Genomic DNA, 20,706 nt, shown 5'->3' with positions numbered 1-20,706 from the left:
CTTGGTCTCATTATCGAAAACCCTTAGCTGTCACCAAATAAACCCTATAACAATTCCATTTCCTGTGCAACTCGGGCCAAACACCCATATATCTCCTCATTACTTCCTACATACATCTCTCATCTGTCATGATGTATAGTTATGAAAATCAAATTAACTCTCTCACATGCTTTTGAAAATAATACGTTTAATGAGAATGAAACATTTCGTTACATAAAATATCATCTATAGAGACATAGATACAGAACTTTATTATAGGATAAGGATATGCAATTAAATATTTCTGTTTTATTATTTTGATGTTAAAGAAAAATCACATTGATTTATCATTGTCAGAAACATTTATATCATGAAATACAGTTGTACTTACTAACTTGCCTTAAGTTGTTTAAGGAATGAACATGATGAAATGTAAAAGGAGAAGTAAATTGGGCGGAGAAGATTGAGGAAAATTGTTTTTGAAAAGGAAGTGAGAAGTTAATTGAATTTTTGCTTAAAGGGATAAGCATTTGGAGAGAATTTGAGAATTAAAGCAAGGATTGAAGATAAATTGCAATGTCTGTGAACTTTTAAGAGTATGTAGATTCCAGTAATCGAGTCAGTGGCTGATTTCTTTAGTACTGGTACGGTATGGTATGGTATAGTTACACCATAGGTATAGCACACCGGTATACCTGGTATGGTAAAGTGGCATGCCTGTATCGTACCTATAGTACACAAGTGGTACAGCGGTGGTGCACAATGGTTCACTGGTGGTGCGACAATGTTTCGCCGATGGTGCGACAATGAAACGTCGGTGGTACACCAATGATAAATCAATGGTACGGCAGTGCACCGGTATCCTCTTCTACAATACGTCTTTGCTACATGTTGGTTAATCAATCCAAAACCTAGCACCAGGTCGGCATGACTCTGACATGGTACTGGATTCATACTGAATAATATTTTAATCTACATACAATTCCCATCCCTGACACAACTTGGCATCATATTTCTCCTTCCTTTCTGTATCATACATCTTTAAACTGCTCCTGATTTATTGTTTTCCCATAAACTACTTATTCTCGTCTTGAAATAATAATAATAATCAAAACAATTCTTTTGTTGTTCTTTCATTTCCAGCGCCATGTTCTGTGCTCTGTTTGTTGTCTTCCGCTAAACGCGTTTAAAACTTTAATTAAATTTATTAAATAATAAATCTTTTACATTCGACTTCCTTTTCAATTCACTTGGCATAAGGATTTTGCTTGTAGAGATTGTTTGCTGTTGAGATTTTCTAAACATACATGCATATCTAACTATGTACGGTGTTCTCATATGAATTAACAGGATTAAAATAGATAAAATAAACTTATTTGAGGTGCGGCTTATATTACTTTTGAGAAGCATAAGAACAATAAGGCAGTTAGGAGGAATGAAATATTTGGGGTGTCTTGTTATGACTGTCCGGCTAGTGTTAATGAGCAATAATTTTGGAGATTTACGTTAGTCATAATTTTTGGTTGAGGATAGCTTTTTAGAGGCACATGTGGAATTATTATTGGGCGGACAACTACTTAGGAAATTTGTTAATTTCGACCGTTTGAATGTCACGACCTTGTACACTTGACATGACTGTCACAATGTCGATGAAGGCTTCATTTTTACTTTTAGGGTTGTCTAAAGTTTCGACAAATCTCGAGATCGAAACCGGAAGCTCTTGGTCTCGGTAGCGAGAACCCTTACCCAAACACAACATGTTCACTAGAGCATCGTTACGTCGACGTATGAACAGTAAGATGTAAAGTGGTTCTGACGGAACCGTGACGGCTGATTTCGACTCCTTCCTACGGCTCATTCCTAAACTACTCAAGATAGTTGCTTCGGTAGTTTAATTACTTGACAATTGGGGTTCAGATAGATTAGCTCCGGTACTTAAAACAGTTGTTAGAATGTTGAAGTTGCGATGCCATAGCGACTACGTTTTGTTGCTCGGAGACAAATGTCACAACATGGTCTATGCCCGATCGGCACAAATTGAAATGTTGCCACCACGGCGACGACTCGGTCGTATACTTAAAGCAGAGTGGCTGCCACTTGGCAAATTCGGTTGTTTTCGCCAAGTGGCAGCCTTTTGGCTTTAAGTATACGACCGAGTCGTCGCCGTGGTGGCAACATTTCAATTTGTGCCGATCGGGATGCAAGACTAGTCTTCCAGTCCTTAAATGCGTCATATCCCTCCCTTAAATCCTTCCTTACTTAAATTCTCTCCAACACAAATTTCGTGTAAATATTCCGAAAAAAAATAGTTTATTTGGGCAAACAATTACGCGCTACAGACATGTAAAATATGGGTGTGATTCCTTACAACCCAGTCGCTTCACCGTAACCGCAATGATAAACATAGATAATGTTGTGAATAGGGGTTTCAATCCCGGGATCCCGCATTCCGGGATCCCGGGATCCCGGACGTTTTTACGGTCCCGAAATCCCGGGATTGGAGAAGCTTCAATCCCGGGATTACGGGATTGAGAATTCATTTGATGTTGATACAAAAACTTCAAGTTTAAAGTCTAAAATTTTAAAAAAATTAAGAACCACACGTTTGAAAATCATGTCTAATAATATAATATAGTAATTTCATCCTCAATTTTTGAAGTTAAAGTTAAAAATGAGACTTTACAGTATCAAATAACAAAAATTGATTGAAACTTTTTTTAAATATTTTGGAAGGCCAGAAATTAAATTTATTTGTTTGTAATTTCTTGAAATTCTGTTAGGGCGTACCAAAGATCACAAAAATTTAGGCAAATTCTGTGTTAATTATGCTTTCTTGGTATCGGGATTTCCCGGGGACTCCCGAAAAATCCCGAGATCCCGAAATTTCTATTCCCGATCCCAAAAATCTATAAAAATTGGGATTTTGAGAAAGCATGATATTGACATCTTGATTTCGGCTTTGAAAATCACAAATCTTGGCGATTTTTTGTCATTAATTTGTTTTGTTAACTATTTAGAACACATTTTTGTGTACTGGAAATGATTTTTTTCATCCTCAAAATTTCTAATAAAACTATTAGTATTACATTTGCACTTGAATTCGACTAAAAACTTGATATTTTTTTCATCATCCAATCCCGGGATTAATCCCGGGATCCCGGGATTGAGATTTCAAATCCCGTAATCCCGGGATTGAGATTTTGTCCCGGGATTGAAACCCCTAGTTGTGAATGTGCTTTAATAAGAAAGTTTCTTATAAAATGACGAAATAAATTAAAAGAGTTTTTTTGGGATTAAATAGATAAGTAAAAGTCACGCAATAGCTGTGTTTATTGCCCTCTTTTTTCGCTGGATATACGATAATGCAAGAGAATAAAAGAAATTAAAGAAAAGTACATCCACACGACAATAAAATAGAAAATAATCGCCAAATAGAAATCTTCATTATAAAAAAACTAAAGAATGAATGAGAAATTTACATTAAAACCACATTGCTGTAATGTAAATTGTGTTGTTGGATGTTTTTTACAGGCATTTGTTTAAAGACAGACAAGAAAGAAAGAAAGTTGAAGGAAATGAATGAAAAAAACTTAATTTGAAATGCTTTTTCATTTATTAAAACTCAAGTTCTGACAATTGGTTTGCTTTTTTTTTCTGTTTTCTTTATTCATTTGCTGGCAGGGATGGAACTGTTGGATTGAAATTTGGAATTGGCAGTTGTAGAATATTACCCTAACAGGTAAATAGCGAACTCTCGAAAGCTTGTCCACCGTCATATACTATATTAGCATGCTAGTGAGCGTGCTCTACTCTTAAAAGCAAGCTATTTGTCAGCATCGGATGGAACAGTAATTGAACAGACTGTGACCTAGTCGACCCGTTATAACGTTCATTTGAATAATATTTATTGTACATAGTTGAAAACCCCTTTTCATACAAAATTTCAGTCTATTTTTGAACTCCAAAGAATAAACATAAATTTGACACGTAGCTATGACTTTGTAATTTTTTAAGACTTAAGCGAAGGTCTCACACATTCCTAATTTTGGCACTATTGGGATTCTTTTTAACAATTTTGAGTATTAATATTCAAAGAACTTTTTAAAATAGGTTAGAAACTTGCAAAAAATTATAGAAAATAATTGAAATTCCGATAAAAATATTTTCAGTCCTGGACTTAAACCCGGACCTGCAAAAGAAAAATGCTCAAAATTTGCAAAAATTCCAATATTTGTATGAAGTTTTCGACTTGTTGAAAAATCGGGACATTTTGAGGCTTTGTCGGGACACAGCAGGTAGAAAAGTACATCAGCGTCCCGGCAAAATACAGCAGATGGCCGCCCTACTTAAGCTTCATTCTAATGTTTCGTAGAACATAGTTTGAGATGAACTGCTTAAATCCCCACATAACACCTAATCCCACTCAACCCAACCCTGCTTCTTATTTTCCATACAATCCACATTCCATAAAACATTCATTTTCGCAATGCAGACAAACAGTAGCTCTATCTTTCTCCTATTTTTTTGCTACTGCCTTATTTCTACTTCTTCCTTCTCGTCCTTCCTTGCTTGACTTGAAAATTTTTTTATTTTCTCTTCATTTATGTACTCGACACAAGTCTTAATTTATTTAAATGTTTCATGCGAGAAATTTATTATAAGCAGTAGCTGAAGAAACAAAAAATAAAGGAATACAAATAATACAAAGAAATGCAAAATGGTAAGACATACACAAAAAATGGGATAGTAGGAACGGAAACTTTTGTGGTTTATGGGCCTCGTGAAAAGTTTTAAAGGAATGAGGTAAAGTTGGACTCATAAAAATTAATGCTTCTTGCTTATTGCTATAGCGAATACATATTTTCATGATTTGTAGCTTCTGTTATTGGAATTCCTTAATAACAAACAATTGAATTGTTTCCTAAAATTTTGTTGATTTATTTTTCAATTTCTTTGGTATACCCCAGTACTTCCAATGCTTCCATTTACGGATTTCGGCAAGGAAATCACCACCAGGACCTGTTAAACCGAACCTTAATTCCTGCCGTCCATTTACAATATAGTTTGGAGTCAATTTTCCTAGTGCCTTTCCATCTTCCAGAAGGTCATGTGTTGCATCCAGTAAAGTCTGATTTGGCTTTCTTACTCCATAAGATCCAATGGCACAAATGGCAACAGTTTTTGTATCAAAATCTTCTGTGTGCTGTCCAATGTAGTCCCAACCTCGTCCTTCGAATATCAGACCTGGAAAATTATGTACTGGCTTTATAAGATGCTGGTTATTGAGTTGATTATTCCTTACCATCACCACCAATTATGAAGCCAAATGGGATGTCATTAAGATTATTTCCAAATGCTTTAGTTTGAAGTTTTTTGACTGTTTCCGAGCAATTAGTCTGAAGAAACAGAATGTTAATGAATATTTGCTTAAAAGCGAACGAATGGAAGTTGAGCTTACAAAACCAGAACATTGCTGATCCGCCGTACTCGTAATAATGGACCAATTCATGGGAAAACTAAATTTTTCTAGTAATTTTGGAGGTTCTGCATTCCATTCAATTCTGTTGTGGATTTTTTGTACTGAAATGGGAATGTTTCATAATTAAAAGATCATTGATATCTATTGAATCAGTGGTGGGCAAGCCAGATTCTACTCAACTTTGACCATCATTGCTAAATACACAATTTTCCTTACATTTTCTATATCCATTCCAATTTTGTACTGTCATCAAAAGTCCATTAGCATTTAAATCAGTCTTCATAAGTTGATCTTGCATAAAAATTGTATAATTCTCACTAATAACTCCTGATTTCTTAAAAAATTCTATAAAGTCCTCAAAGACTTTAACTTGAGATTCTGATATAGTCTCATGCTTATAATGTCCAATAAATGCTACACAGATTCCAATACTATTGTATTCAGTCGCATTATTATTCGATGTATGCTGACCTTCATATTCAAAACCTCGACCTTCATAAATTTTTGAGTCATTTCCAATGAGGAAGTTGTATGGAATATCATCTAAATGTGTTGAATTTCTTTGTAGATCTTGGACGAACTTTGTGCATTCTTGTTCTGTATTACAACTTTCACTTGCTGTATGTGCTATAATTATTCGATAAATTGGCAATGTTAAGTCAACTGTTGCACGTGGCTGTTCAGCATTCCACTGTTTTCGACTAACAAATGACTCAAGTGTAATTATTGACGGTATTGTCGGTATCACATGTTCAGTGGTTGGATATGTGATTTCACTTGTTGTTGTTGTTAACACATCGGAAGATGTAGTTGTAGTAGGAATATCCACCTCCGTAGTTATGATAAATTTTATCGTTGTTGTTTCAGTCATATCGATTCCAATGAGTTTATGACGCATCATAAAAAGTACGCCACCAGTAATTGCCATAATAATTACGCTTATCAACATTATCAATAGTTTTTGCTTTCGTGAGACACATGAGAGTAATTTTCGCTCATTTGAATCGACAGATGAGATTAATGTGACATCAGAGTTTGATGTTGGTGATTTTGAAATAGAGTTAGAGTTGGTTGAGGCTGAAAATTAAGTTTTTGAGAGAAATAAATATGAATATTTTTTGATGGAAAAACAGAGGAAGGCAATGGAACTTGTAATATTATTGCAGAGTTGTGAAACGACTTGATTTTATCGGTCGGTCATAAACGGTCACAGATAAAAAACGGCGAGCGATAAAAAACAATTGACTGTAAAATCAATGAACGACTAGCCGATTCTCTCGGTCGCCTACATCGGCCATCACAACTCTGTATTATAGCATTTGTACTGTGTTGTCATTTCTTATCTTCTGTTAATACAGTGTTGTCATAGACCATATGTCATGGATCGCATGTCTTGTGCGTTTTCAGGCGAGCTTTAGCACCATTGTGTGCCATAGCGCAAAAAAGTTTGGACAGCACTTGGTTAATGGACAGTTTGAGGGAATAACTCTTAGTCTTGGAAAAATATCAGTCTATATCAGGAACAATGCTTATCTCATGCTAAGCAATACTTAGATCCCTACTTTGTCATTGGTCTTTATCAATTTCTCGCATATTGGTATAGGGTCGATCACTCATTACTTTAGCTTTGTAAGTGGAGGTGAGGGAGCGAGTGTCTATGACTTTGTGGCAAAGTGGTATTTGTACCGTACCATTCCAGTTTGAGGGTTCTATTCTCGATCTCGAAACTTTGAATAATTTAAGTCTCGGCCTCGCTCTCGAAAATTCATCGAAACGAACACTTCGGTAAAGCTTAATACAAGTACTTGATAAATCAGTACTTTGCAAATAGTTCCATAACCTTGAGACAACTTCACAACTTACCTAACATACCTGTATAGGTCGGCGATCCACAATAATAATTAATAACATCACCCACATGAATACCTTCACTTTTGTCAAATTTCATTGTATTGTGCACTTTTGGACTTAAAGTGTTACTTTGAGTTTGTTCAACATTTGGAAATGTTAAATTGGTATTGGAAATATTTTTTATAACTTCATATTGTCTGATTATTTCTGCAGCTGTGTCACTGTCTATTGTCGAGGTTGAACATCTTGGACTTTGATATTCGAGTTCTTTGTGCTTGCTTTTGAGATCTTCCATTTCTAGTTGTGTTATCTTGGCTTTGATGTCTATTTTTAAATCACTATAATTTAGGTATTTTTATCAAACTCTATTATTAGAGAATAAAACTTGAAAAGAACCGCAATTTTGTGGTTTTTTAAACACGTCAAAATATATCTTGTTTTAGCATTATGATGATGTAGTTACTTTATATTAATATATGATTCATTCTCTTTTATTGTTTTTTTACGGACTATTCAATTTCAGTGTTAAATATTGAAAGGTTGGAAAGGTTTTTGTAATTTTTTATTACACAAATCCGAGCGACACAAATGAAGCAGGCTCCGCAAAGGTTCCGCAAGGTTCCGCAAAGGTTCTGCAAGGTTCCGCAAAAGCTTTTTTTAACACTAAATGTAAATCATTTAAATTTGCCTGTCATATTTTAGCCATTTAACAGTTTTTAAAAATCTCCATGGCGGAACCGAGCTTCATTTGTGTCACTCGGAAAACCAACGCATGATTCAGCACAGTAACATCAAAACTACCTAATTCTGATAAATTTATTTAAATTTCCTAACTTTTCACAATAATTGTTATTCAACTCACTTTTTTTCTCGCGAATCACATTCGAATCAGTTCACAGAGGAACATAAACTAAAGTATCGTGAGAATATTTATGTTCGCAATTAGCTATTTACTCTTATCAGCTGTTGAGTGCATTTACTATTTACTCGCTGATAATTGCGAAGTAATGTCAACAATTAAGTAAACATAATGATTAATTTAATGATATTTTTTATTGATTTTTAATGATGATTGTGGGTGAAATCTGGTTTTTTGATGTCGTAAATAAATTTACTTACTTGCTTATTTATTGGCTGCACGGATCAATTGTGAATCATGAGCTCTTTCAGATGTTGTATCAAACTGACTCTTTTGTTGCCTACTGCTTGCCAATTTTCAATACCAAAAGCAAACCTGTCTCAATTTGTTATCTTTTGCCATCTGGATCTTAATCGTTCAAAATCTGGTATCATGCCAGAGTCACGCTGGGTTAGTGCCAGATTTCGGATCGATTAATCGATTTGTATCCAGAGTTGTGCTATTCACATGGTTGGGATGTTTTCTATTAGCTTCCTTAGTAACATTCTAGACATGAAGCCAATCAAGATACCTTCCGAACATGATACTTGGTACACGACGTAAAAAAGTCGGAATATTACGTTTATATACCGATGAAACCAAAGCTCGAAGTCGACTCAGCTTTTGTATGGAAAAGTTGACTTGACTTCATAAAATTTGTGTCGACTTCGAGTTCCGGAATCTTGTTTCGACATGGATTCAGCATATTAGTTGAAAACGATTCCTTGCAAGAGTCATGCTGACCTGCGGACACTATTTGCTGACTTTTTCTATTTTTATACCATCTGTCTAGTACTCCGAACTGTTATCGAGAAAGTTCATGGGTAAGCTTGAATATATTCACGAAGACGCTCATATAGGTAAGTATGCTCATTGCATGTTAGAGTATCAAGCTAATCTAGTCTTCCATAAATAGAATATCCATCAGAAGCAAATTACCCTTTAAGCATGAAACTCCACCAATAACCATATCAAACAATAGATAAAGACTGCCTGCAAATTCCACTATGGGGCAAAATGAAAAAAAGGGACATTCACTTTGTTTTTTGGACTTTTTCGAATTAAACCTAGTGGGTATTATTTCCTTGTAGTCCATATAGCAATAGACTTGCATGCCAAATTTCAGGTCATTTGGTGCTGTTTGGTCAATTCTGGAGCTGTTTGAAGTTGAAAAATGGTGAAAAAACAGATTTTTTCACATCCTGTTTGACTCGGGAAATCCCATATTTAATTAAAAGATATTGAAAAACGGTTTTCGGTTTCTGATTATACTATATAAGAGCTTTAATTTCATACCATGAAAAGTTTATATATACTGAGTTTTAGTGGCAGGGCTTTAGAAAATGTATGAAAATACCAGGAAAAAAAGCTTCAAGCGTCCGGAACTAACAATTTTAGGTCGATTTCCCCATACGGAGCTAAACTAGCTTAAAGTACTTACTTTCTAGTTTTCAAAACCGTTAAAACCTTTACAATAAGTACTGGGGAGCAAAAGTTATTGCATTTTAAGTTTTGGACGATTTTTTTCTCAAAAAAAATATTTCTCATATAAATTTAGAAAATATCGGTTGAAAATAGTTTTTTTATGTTTTTGTATGCATTTAGCCATTTTAGAACGATTTGTGAAGAAATTTTTCAAAAAAGTTCAAAATTCGCCGAGTTAGAGGTACATATGCTATTTGACGACTCGACCCTTTTTCTCATCACTCAAACTGCTATAACTTTTACATGACTAAATATTTTTCAGTTCTGTTTCTTGTTTAGTGTAGCTTATTATAATACCTTTCCAACAATATATAATACTTAATAGTTGGAAGTAGTCTTGGTCGTGAAAACGGACCCTGTTTGTGACTGACCCTTTTCAAAGAAATTTTCAAAAAAGTCATTTCTAAAACTACCACTTAGAAATTAAATAATATAATGTTTTTGTGTTTTTTAGGTCAAAATATGATAGTTTTGAATCTCAAAAATCAAAAAATCTCATTTTGTAAACTTTCTGCAACTTTAGGGGCCTTCATAGGTAACACTTAGGTAGTCCAACAATTCTCAGATATAAAACTTTTTTATTGATTTTTTTTGATTAATATTCAATATTTATATTTATTTTGTGCAAAATATATCAATTTTAAAAAGTTTGGATCGAAAAAAAGTGATTTTTGACTATTTTGTTAAAAACAGGCTTGGGTAGGCCACATTTAAGGCACTCCAGCAGCCACTATGATTAAGTTCTATACATGTTTTATACAAATTAATAAAGGTAATAGTAGTAACTAGTAACAACAGAAAACAGAATGCAAAAATATTGGTTCTAAAAAAAGTTATAGTCATTTGAGTGGCCAAAAAAGTGTCCAGGAGAGCAACCAGCATAGGCAAAAACACAAAAATTCAAAATTTTACATTTATTTTTGAAGTTTTTTGAATAAAAATTAATTTTATGTCATAATAATTCAAAATGTTGTATTTTTTGTCAAAATAAACGTAAAATTTTAAATTCATGTGTTTTTGCCTATGCTGGTTGCTCTCCTGAGCACTTTTTTGGCCACTCAAATGACTATAACTTTTTTTAGAACCAATATTTTTGCATTTTGTTTTCTGTTATTACTAGTTACTACTATTACCTTTATAAAAATGTACAAAACATGTATAGAACTTAATCATAGTGGTTACTGGAGTGCCTTAAATGTGGCCTACCTAAGCCTGTTTTTAACAAAATAGTCAAAAATCACTTTTTTTCGACCCAAACTTTTTAAAATTGATATATATTGCACAAAGTAAGTGTAAATATTCAATATCAATCAAAAAAAGTCAATAAAAAAGATTCATATCTGAGAGTTGAGAGACTACCTGAACATTACCTATGAAGGCCTCTAAAGTTACAGAAAGTTTACAAAATGAGATTTTTTGGGTTTTGAGATTCAAAACTATCATTATATGACCTAAAAAACACAAAAACATTATATTATTTAATTTCTAAGTGGTAGTTTTAGAAATGACTTTTTTGAAAATTTCTTTGTAAAGGGTCAGTCACAAACAGGGTCCGTTTTCACGACCAAGACTACTTCCAACTATTAAGTATTATATATTGTTGGAAAGGTATTATAACAAGCTACACTAAACAAGAAACAGAACTGAAAAATATTTAGTCATGTAAAAGTTATAGCAGTTTGAGTGATGAGAAAAAGGGTCAAGTCGTCAAATAGCATATGTACCTCTAACTTGGCGAATTTTAAACTTTTTGTAAAAATTTCTTCACTATTCGTTCTTAAATGGCTAAATTCATACAAAAACATAAAAAAACTATTATCAACCGATATTTTCTAAATTTATATGAGAAATATTAGTTTTGAGAAAAAAAATTCGTCCAAAACTTAAAATGCAATAACTTTTGCTCCCCAGTACTTATTGTAAAGGTTTTAACGGTTTTGAAAACTAGAAAGTAAGTACTTTAAGCTAGTATAGCTCCGTATGGGGGAAATCGACCTAAAAATGTTAGTTCCGGACGCTTGAAGCTTTTTTCCTGGTATTTTCATACATTTTCTAAAGCCCTGCCACTAAAACTCAGTATATATAAACTTTCCATGGTATGAAATTAAAGCTCTTATATATTATAATCAGAAACCGAAAACCGTTTTTCAATATCTTTTAATTAAATATGGGATTTCCCGAGTCAAACAGGATGTGAAAAAATCTGTTTTTTCACCATTTTTCAACTTCAAACAGCTCCAGAATTGACCAAACAGCACCAAATGACCTGAAATTTGGCATGCAAGTCTATTGCTATATGGACTACAAGGAAATAATACCCACTAGGTTTAATTCGAAAAAGTCCAAAAAACAAAGTGAATGTCCCTTTTTTTCATTTTGCCCCATAGTGAATTCCAAACAATTTCCATCAGCCTTTTTTTCTATTCAACCGTTTCCATTTAACACCTTCATCCCTCAATAAAATGGCAAATGCCAAGTCTTTCTTGATTCATTACAATTCATAAAACTTTTCTTTTAATCAACACAATACTAATATTTTAATAATAATATGAAATCATGCAGCAGATATAAGCTTGTGCCAGTTACGAGCAAACATAAAAAACTGAACATAATTCAGTGTAAAAATAAGCACTGACTATGAAAACAGCGTTTCCATTTAGTCGAGAGAGATTTTTGATAAAAAAATATGTGCATTTGTGTGTAAAAAGGTACTCAAAATGCATTTACCTTTTATTTCTCATTTAAATCTTTTCAATGATAGAATAATGTTGTAACATTTGTATGAAAAGTACTTTAGATATTCAAGATGATATTCGAGTATGATGGAATGATGAAAAAAATGAACGAAAATGTTGAACGATTTTTGAAGTCATAGTGGGGTTTTGGATGCTAGTGGCGCATTTAAATAGGACAAAATTAAATGGGGAATTAAAGTCAAGCACTGTCGAAAAAATCGGAAAATCGCGATTTTTACAATTTTTTGAGATCAAACCTCGCTTCCCCTATTTAAACAAAATTCTTAAATTTGTAAGGGGACATCCAGAAGATTGTGAATATTTGTCATAAATGGCATTTTGGTTTTTTCCAACTCTGCACAGTTGCATGCTCCAAGGTATGCAAATTCAATGGACCTAGTCACAATTTGTGAGTCGCGAATACACAAACCGAGCTAGTGTGACCAGAAACAGCGAAAAAGCATTTGAATCTGACTCGACTTTCCTGGGATCCAACTCGGGTCGTTAGAGTCGCTTGTCCGATGCTCTAACCACTTCGCATCTGTTTCTGCAAATTGCAAAATTGACAAATTTAGAACTACATCCGCGGACTAATCGCAATTTGCCTCTCTCGAGTTCACGACATATCTGAAGGATTTGGTGACACACCTGTAAGCGGAGCATACATTGTTTAAGGAGCACTGGTTTAAAATGTACAGCAGGTGACAATAATCAACCAATTCGATCTTACCCATCTATATTAGACAAAATCAAGAATCAGACGCTCCAAAAGTACAGTAATGTCCTTATTAAATTTATGTGAAAGTGTTTTACTTGTCCTTGTATTGTCAGTATGTACAGTATAGTACATTGGAATGCCTGACCCTGGGACAAAACACGGCTAAACTTCACCGACTCTTTTATATTTGTATCAAAAAAACACCTGAAAATATTCACTGCAATGAAATTTTTAAAGGATGAAGAATCAGAGCAGAAAGAGCAAAAAATTGATTTAAATTTTTATAATGTTGCTGTGTAATCAATGCTCCTCGTTCAAGAGTCATAAAATTTTTTTTCACAACATTTTTTTATTTCATATTATTTCGAGGAGGTCGGGTAGGTGAAAAAAAAAATAAATGTTAATGGAAATAAACGGTCCACCGTTTTATTTTCCTGTAGATTCTCACGATTCACTTTTCTGATTATTTTTTTAATTTATTTATTTTTAATGGCCATTTTTGCCATCATCTCCACTTTTTAAGGGCATTTCTGGAAACATGGGATGCTTAATAATACACTTTGTTGGGCTGGCTGGTTGGCTGGCTGGGTGAGGGACGAAATCTCGACAAGTTGACCTAGTAGAAAGCTCTGGTTTGCAGCATTAATTCTGTGCCAACAATTTGTTCTAGTATCAAATGATCCGGTTCCGCAAAACCATTTGTATGTACGTTAATTAATGATTTTTCATGTCATAAACAAAAGAGAAAACATATTTAAAGCGTTGCTTGCAAAAACTTTAAACTTTTAGCAACCGTTAGAAAATTTGAATTTTAAAAGACCGTTATATCTTTAAAGTTTATTGGGAAGTTATCGAGGTTTTGTTAATTACTGGTATTACTTACTTATTTCGTTGTCCGTACAGAACAGTTGTGATCCATGGACTTTCTAATTTGAAGTCTAAAACTGGCTCTATCGCTAACTGCCCTTTGTCAATTGCCAACATCAAGTGCTAAACTGTCTCTTTCAACACCTTCCTCCCAAATTCTGCTCGCTAAGACAAAAATGCGCTGAAGTCACTCAACAAGATCAAATAATTCTCTAATTTCTTTTTCGGTAAATGCCGCTTGCTTTCCATTTATGAGAGAAAAAAAAGATGCTTATCAGCAGCCGAAAAGCAGTTTATAAAAAGGAAACTCATTTTTCTTCACATTTTTTTCAGTCCTTTTGTACGTGTGCATTAGCATCATAGATTGAAATCTCTTCCTTTCATTACTTTCGATTGAGTTAATTTGAAAGGAATTTTTGTTCCTTTTTAGCGCATTTTTGAAATTTTTTTCAAAAAGGTAGCTTAATAAGACACTTTGTTCGGTCGGTCGGTCGGTCGTTCGGTCGGTCGGTCGGTCGGTCGGTCGGTCGGCTGGAACGCGAGATCTCGAAAACTAGACATCGTAGAGAGCTCGGAATGGTTTTAAAAGATCAGTTCCATAAAGTTATTGGCGCCCCGGTCATTTAAAAGTTTCAAATCAAAGCATAAATACTATAATTAACAGTTTTTCATTTTCATATACAACAACAACAAAAACAACAACACGTTTTTTCATTGTTTTGCAGTGTTTTTCAATGTTTGTCGATGTTTTTACAGTGTTTACTGAACAATGTTTGAATTTTTTTTTACCGTTATGAGGTTTGAATTATGAAAATCCGTTAAATGATTAAGTTCTTAAATTTGTGGAAGTATTATATGGATCTTGTGTTTTTGGTCTGGAAGTGACCTGGATCTTACTGGATCTTGTGTTTTTGGTCTGGAAGCGACCTGGATCTTACTGGATCTTATGTTTTTGGTCTGGAAGTGACCTGGATCTTACTGGATTTTGTGTTTTAGGTCAGGAAGTGAACTGGATCTTATTGGATCTTGGTTTTTAGGTCTGGAAGTGATCTGGATCTTACTGGATCTTGTGTTTTTGGTCTGGAAGTGACCTGGATCTTACTGGATCTTATGTTTTTGGTCTGGAAGTGACCTGGATCTTACTGGATTTTGTGTTTTAGGTCAGGAAGTGAACTGGATCTTATTGGATCTTGGTTTTTAGGTCTGGAAGTGATCTGGATCTTACTGGATCTTGTGTTTTTGGTCTGGAAGTGACCTGGATCTTACTGGATCTTGTGTTTTAGTTCTGGAAGTGACCTATTAATCAATTACTGATCGCTGGGACAAAAATGCGCTGAAGTCACTCGATAAGAACGAGTACTTTTGTAATTTTTTAAATATTTTTTTTTCATCTCCAGCAAGAATAAAAAAAAATTCAAAGATTTATTATAATGCTAATGGGAAAGCTTTATTTATGCTCGGGAGGACCTTCATTCTCAATATCAGAAAAGGACATCACCAAAATTATCTTCTCTTTTGATGCATCATTCTTCAAAAGAATTCAAAAATTGAAAAAAATATTTCTGCTTTTCATTTCTGATGACATGATAGTCAAAATGTGATGACAGACATGCTGTATGATGTTATATATGGAAGAGACAAGACTATTTTTAATATTTTCATTGTCATAGGAAATTATTGTTGACTAATTTTTAAATATTGTGCATTGCTTTGATTTGAATAGGAAGGTTTTGGGGATGTGGGAAAGAGGTGTTAAAGCTAGTTTTAAAGCTGAATTTAATGGACAGTTGTCGACATAATAGAAAGGCTATAATGCTTGAAGAGTGGGACATACTTGAGACAGAATGACATACAGACGGACAGAGTGACTAAGAATATGGTTCTCTGCTCTCTAAGACTCTTCTACATTGACTCAACTGACAGCATAGGCATGCATGTGCTGATGTACATTAAAGGAAGTAAACTTAGGCATTAACCCTATAAGGTGGCTGCGGTTGGATTCGAACCCATTTCCCCGAAGAGATTGGTGCCTCAAATCTTAAACCATATGTCTAATAATCTACAAGAAACACAGCATAGAAAAGACAAAAACTCCAATCCCTTACCGGCGTGAGTCTCAAATTAGGCCTGACTCACCAAATCTGGCGCCAAACCAAACTCACGCAGATCTTGCTCTGGAGTATTTGTCATTTCTACTCCATGTGCCTTACGAGTACATACAACCTTGAAATTTCATGGTAAGTAACACAAATGTCAAGGTTATAACTAGACATATGGTCGATTAATTGCAACTTGTTTCACTTAAGATGACATTCAGCCTGTCGATCAGTCATCGATGATTCACAAAATCTCTATTATGTCTCGATCTTTTGTTATTAGGATATAGATGGATCTTGCAAGCTCCATTAATTAAGGCTGATTTTCTGGATGGTAAAAAAGCTCGTGGACGAACACAGAATTTTCGGAAGGAAGCTGCCGATAGAGATAGTGTTGCGCTTGGTATTGAAAGTTGGCAATTGGAAGCCATGGTATGTGGTAGGTCATGGATCACAATTGATCTGTACGACCAGCGAAGTAGGTAAGTAAGTGTCTCAAGCTTAACATACTGAATTTTCTCAATGTTCACTACGTCATGGAAGTTAAAACTCGAAGATTGCCAAAATACAACCTTTATTTTCAATCAAATTCTATCAAATCATCATCCTCAAAAGTCATCAAATCATAATCAACATGTCCTTCCTTTTCATTAGCAACAGCATCTCTCAAGTTTATCATTTCCATTAATGAATTGTGCAGAACTTCAGAATGCTGCTCAATAATTTCAATAGCTTCATGAATTGTATCACGATCTTGTGGATATTCAGCATGTACTTCCAATTTTTGTAATCCAGGAATTAAAACTTGATCAATTTCTGTGATTGAATTTTGAATTTCAGTGACCAGCGTGGAACTAATGTCTTCAAGATTTTCAGCGCCATTATAATTAGCAGCCATTCGACTTCTTTCTAAAATTTCCTCTAGACGCTCCTGACGTTCCCTCAATTTCAATTGACGTTGTCTTTCCATCTCATTCTCATCCATAACATCCATAAAACCTAAATTTTGACTGTCAATATCAATTAAATCATCATCAACAGCCATGACTTTAGATATTGCTAATTCAACATCATGTAAAATTTGTAATGTCCGTTCATTCATGTCATTCAGCTGTTCATGCTTCTGTGAATCAATTTCTATTGCCTTTATAGCATTTCGACTTCTGTCTGCATTTTTTACCAATTGGATATTTTCATTGAAGCTACTTGAAAGAATTTCATCAACAGTTTTTACAGTCTGTTCAATAAGTGGAAGTAAAGCTGGTTCATTATTTTCAAGTGCTCTAGACAGTCGTTCTCTTTGCTCCTGTATAATATAGGCCAATTGTTGACTACTGTTTTCAAGTCCTTCAATCAAAATTCCTTCATTTTGCGTTTCAGCCTGAAGATGTTGAAGTTGATATGCTGAATTTTCATTCACATCTAACATATTGTCCATCACATCCATCAGCTCATGACCCATTTTCATCTCATTCATACGAATGGATGCATTTTGTGCATTAAATGCTGATTGCTGCATTCTTTCCTTTATTACATTTAACCTTTTCAATGTCTCGTCATGCGTTTGTGCTCCTTGCTCTAACATATCATTCAATTGCTCCATTGTAAGTCCAACATTTTCTAATGCACCAGCTGCATTCTCAGCAAGCTCATTCAATTGTTCTGCTTGATGCTCTTTCAACATATTCAAAATTCTATTTCCAACACTTAATCCCGTATTATGAAGTCTCTCGACATTTTGAAGATTTGCAGTTCCATCACGTTGTAAACGTTCAGCTTCTCTGTTAATATCTGCCGACACTTGACTTATATCTTGTGTCGCTTTAATGAGCTCTGATGGGGGAAGATTTGATTGACGTAAGTGAAATAGACGACGTTGGATATCAGCATGTGGGCCTGTAAATTCTGGTGATTTTGGTTCCGTTTGAATAGTTGGAAGTGTTTTGCTCATTAGACTGGCATCAATGTCATCAACAGCTACGACTTTTTTCGTTTTTTGAGGCCTTGACGGTGTCTTTTGAGATGCTGATGGTTTGAGGCCAACTGAACGTTTTTGAGGTAGTGATTTCTTTGGCACTGCTCCTTTTAATGATTTATCTTTATTTTCATGTGCTTTTTTAGCTAGTCGTTCTTGTCCTGTGGATTAATTTGGGTTATTATGTATTTTATTATTGAAATTTTAAGACAGTGCTGTCTAAATTTTTTTGGACCAAGGCACATCTTGGTGGTATGTCTCAACCGAAGCCAGGTTCACTGCATATCCAAGTGTGCCCCGACACACAATTTGGACAACACTGTTCAAATTCATAAACAACTCACTTTCTTGCTCAGCTTTAGCCATTCGTCTCTGTAAAGCAGGTGGAATATTCTTAGCTGGAACATCTGTTGGAATCACAATTGTCGGTTGCTTCCTTTCTGGTTCTGCTTCAGATTCCTCTGGTTCAATCAAGTCTTCCCATTCTGGCTTTTTCTTGCCTAATACTTTTGGAGTCTTTGGCTTGATACTGATTTTGGAAGGTTCTGTTGCCGGTCGTGATTGTATTTTAGGGATGAGTCTTCCTTTGACTGGAGACTCTACATGCTCATCTTTACGTAAAATTTCAACTAAATTCTTTGGAATATTCATTTTATTGAATTTTGTCCATTTGTCAATTTGTTCACGAGGTGAGAAGGCATAATAGAAATGAGCACCAAAAAATGGAATCTCCTGAAATGCTACATACTCCTTCATATTGCTGGACAAATCAAGCTGATATGGCGGAGTAAAAGAATCTTTATAAAGTCGATGTATAACTGCATTGTTGATGTCTTGCTGGTTATAAACTCTTTGAAAATTTTGCCATTGATTTGACATGTCTTTAGGTGGCGTGTCAAAGGGATCGACTAATAGCTGTTTGGTCAGGCAACTTACAAAGAGAGACAGGTATTGCTGGTAAGAGTTTGGATCACATGCTTGGAACTTCTTGACCCATTTTGATGCTATTATTCGCTCTGAAATGGAAAATACAAATTATTTGTCATAGTAGTCATGTCCTCGATGAAGAATGGCCATGTAAATCCGGTTAAATTCGTGAAAATTTGACGTTTTTCTTGAACGTGTCCGGAAAACACACAGCATAGAAATAGCCAAAAAACCGGCTTCAGACCAACTTGACTCTAATTTGAGGCCGGATTTAATCTAATATGACCTGAGACAAGTGTAACGATGGCATGGGACCGGATTTTCGACCATATTTAAGTCGTGTATCTGGGGGTGTAACTATGTTCAAAGGAGCATTTTGTGCTGATCGGAATTAAGCTACTATGTCCAACATTTAGGGAATGACAGGAAAGTTTAGTTTTTATGTCCATTGACCTACATAGTTAGAGTACATAGACAGAATTGCCCGAAAATCCAGTACCAGACCAAACAAGAGTCAATCTATCTAAGGCAGGATTTACAGTCACAAAGCGTAGATTGTGCTTTTCAGGATATTAACAGAATGATTCTTACCACTTCCTTCAGGCAGTCTCAATGTTAACAATTGAGCAACATTCAGCAAAATTTCATTCGAAAGCTCTCCATATTCACTGACAAACTGATTTTTGGCCATGATTCTTCCTTTTAAATTTAAAAAACTTTTCAATTTCAAAAAATGTCAAAATTTCTTAACAAAAATTCAAAGCTTACTGTGAAAATCAATGAAATTTTCCACAATAAATCAAGTCAATCACCTTAAAGAGTTTCCATAAAGTTGGCCGTAATAAATCAATGATTAATTATCACTTCCATCAAATAAATCTTCTAACATAAAGCCAACCATAAAATCAATAAGATTTAATTCCCACAAATTAATCATAATTTTCTAAATTTGTCATCAACACAATCATGTTTATGTCACGCATAAGTTGTTGATGTCAAGAGCACACAACTCAAAAGATTTGATTCCATAAGCCTCCAAAAAAAAAGAACTTCCAATATGATTCTCGTCATTAAACATTTAATCCCCTTATTCCTATCTTTATTTACTCATTCACAACTCTTAAAATTCCATGCTTGTTATTATTCTTCATCATCAGTCAACAGACACACACACACATGTCATACCGCTAGTTATGTTTACACGAGCATTTTCATTCAAAACGTCGTCATTAAAATTAATGGTATACAATCAACATGTTGAGGATATCAAAAGCAAACACAGAACCGAAAATTTTCTTTCTTTTATGTTCAAGTTTTTGAATTGTGTGTACATACACAAGTAATAGAACATAGAAAAAGTCGTGAATGGATAGAGTGTGGCAAATGTTAGAGACAAATTGATTTAACGAGCATATCAGAATCTTTGTCAAACTTATTTTGCTTGGATTAATTAGTAGAGTGGATGTTAAAGTTTGTTTAGGCTTTTGTATTGTAATGAAGGTTATTGGCTGGGGTTTTGTTGATTATCCAAACAGACAATGAGCATGCTCATGAGTATACTTACAAAATTTAGCTCAAACATACAAGCATATGTTCATTGATCCTAATAGGCAAAAAGCCATAGGGTCAGGCTAAGGTACCGTAGTGTTATTTCTGTATCATGAAAGTATGCTACCTGTCTGTTAGGGTGAGCATC

The 20,706-nt window shown here is 34.4% G+C and overlaps 2 protein-coding genes across 2 annotated transcripts; both read right to left on the bottom strand.

Moving 5' to 3' along the window:
• Positions 1–4,652: 4,652 nt before the first annotated feature.
• Positions 4,653–7,728, bottom strand: LOC139093654 (peptidoglycan recognition protein 3-like). The gene is made up of 5 exons (XM_070644433.1): positions 7,331–7,728; positions 5,675–6,535; positions 5,438–5,559; positions 5,282–5,375; positions 4,653–5,223 (listed from the first exon to the last, which is right to left on the bottom strand). Exons 1-5 carry the CDS (start codon positions 7,602–7,604, stop codon positions 4,901–4,903), a joined length of 1,674 nt encoding a protein of 557 aa, XP_070500534.1. The 5' UTR covers positions 7,605–7,728; the 3' UTR covers positions 4,653–4,900.
• An 8,960-nt stretch (positions 7,729–16,688) lies between these two features.
• Positions 16,689–19,701, bottom strand: LOC139093725 (cingulin-like). Its single transcript, XM_070644547.1, has 3 exons — positions 19,602–19,701; positions 18,428–19,099; positions 16,689–18,244 (listed from the first exon to the last, which is right to left on the bottom strand). Exons 1-3 carry the CDS (start codon positions 19,699–19,701, stop codon positions 16,689–16,691), a joined length of 2,328 nt encoding a protein of 775 aa, XP_070500648.1.
• Between the last annotated feature and the right edge of the window lie 1,005 nt (positions 19,702–20,706).

Source organism: Chironomus tepperi, unplaced genomic scaffold (genome assembly GCF_022539635.2).
Source record: "Chironomus tepperi strain 1889 unplaced genomic scaffold, CSIRO-AGI_Ctep_v1 contig_29, whole genome shotgun sequence".
NCBI classification, from domain to species: domain Eukaryota; kingdom Metazoa; phylum Arthropoda; class Insecta; order Diptera; family Chironomidae; genus Chironomus; species Chironomus tepperi.
This window is presented reverse-complemented; position numbering and strand designations above follow the sequence as displayed.

Coding starts and splice junctions, on each gene's coding strand:
- LOC139093654 (XM_070644433.1), bottom strand. CDS start 7,604: ATGGAAGATCTCAAAAGCAAGCACAAAGAACTCGAATATCAAAGTCCA. Junction 6,536..7,330: donor TGGATCGCCGACCTATACAG/GTATGTTAGGTA, acceptor CTTAATTTTCAG/CCTCAACCAACTCTAACTCT. Junction 5,376..5,437: donor ATCAGCAATGTTCTGGTTTT/GTAAGCTCAACT, acceptor CTGTTTCTTCAG/ACTAATTGCTCGGAAACAGT.
- LOC139093725 (XM_070644547.1), bottom strand. CDS start 19,701: ATGGCCAAAAATCAGTTTGTCAGTGAATATGGAGAGCTTTCGAATGAA. Junction 19,100..19,601: donor GAGACTGCCTGAAGGAAGTG/GTAAGAATCATT, acceptor TTTCCATTTCAG/AGCGAATAATAGCATCAAAA. Junction 18,245..18,427: donor GGCTAAAGCTGAGCAAGAAA/GTGAGTTGTTTA, acceptor ATTAATCCACAG/GACAAGAACGACTAGCTAAA.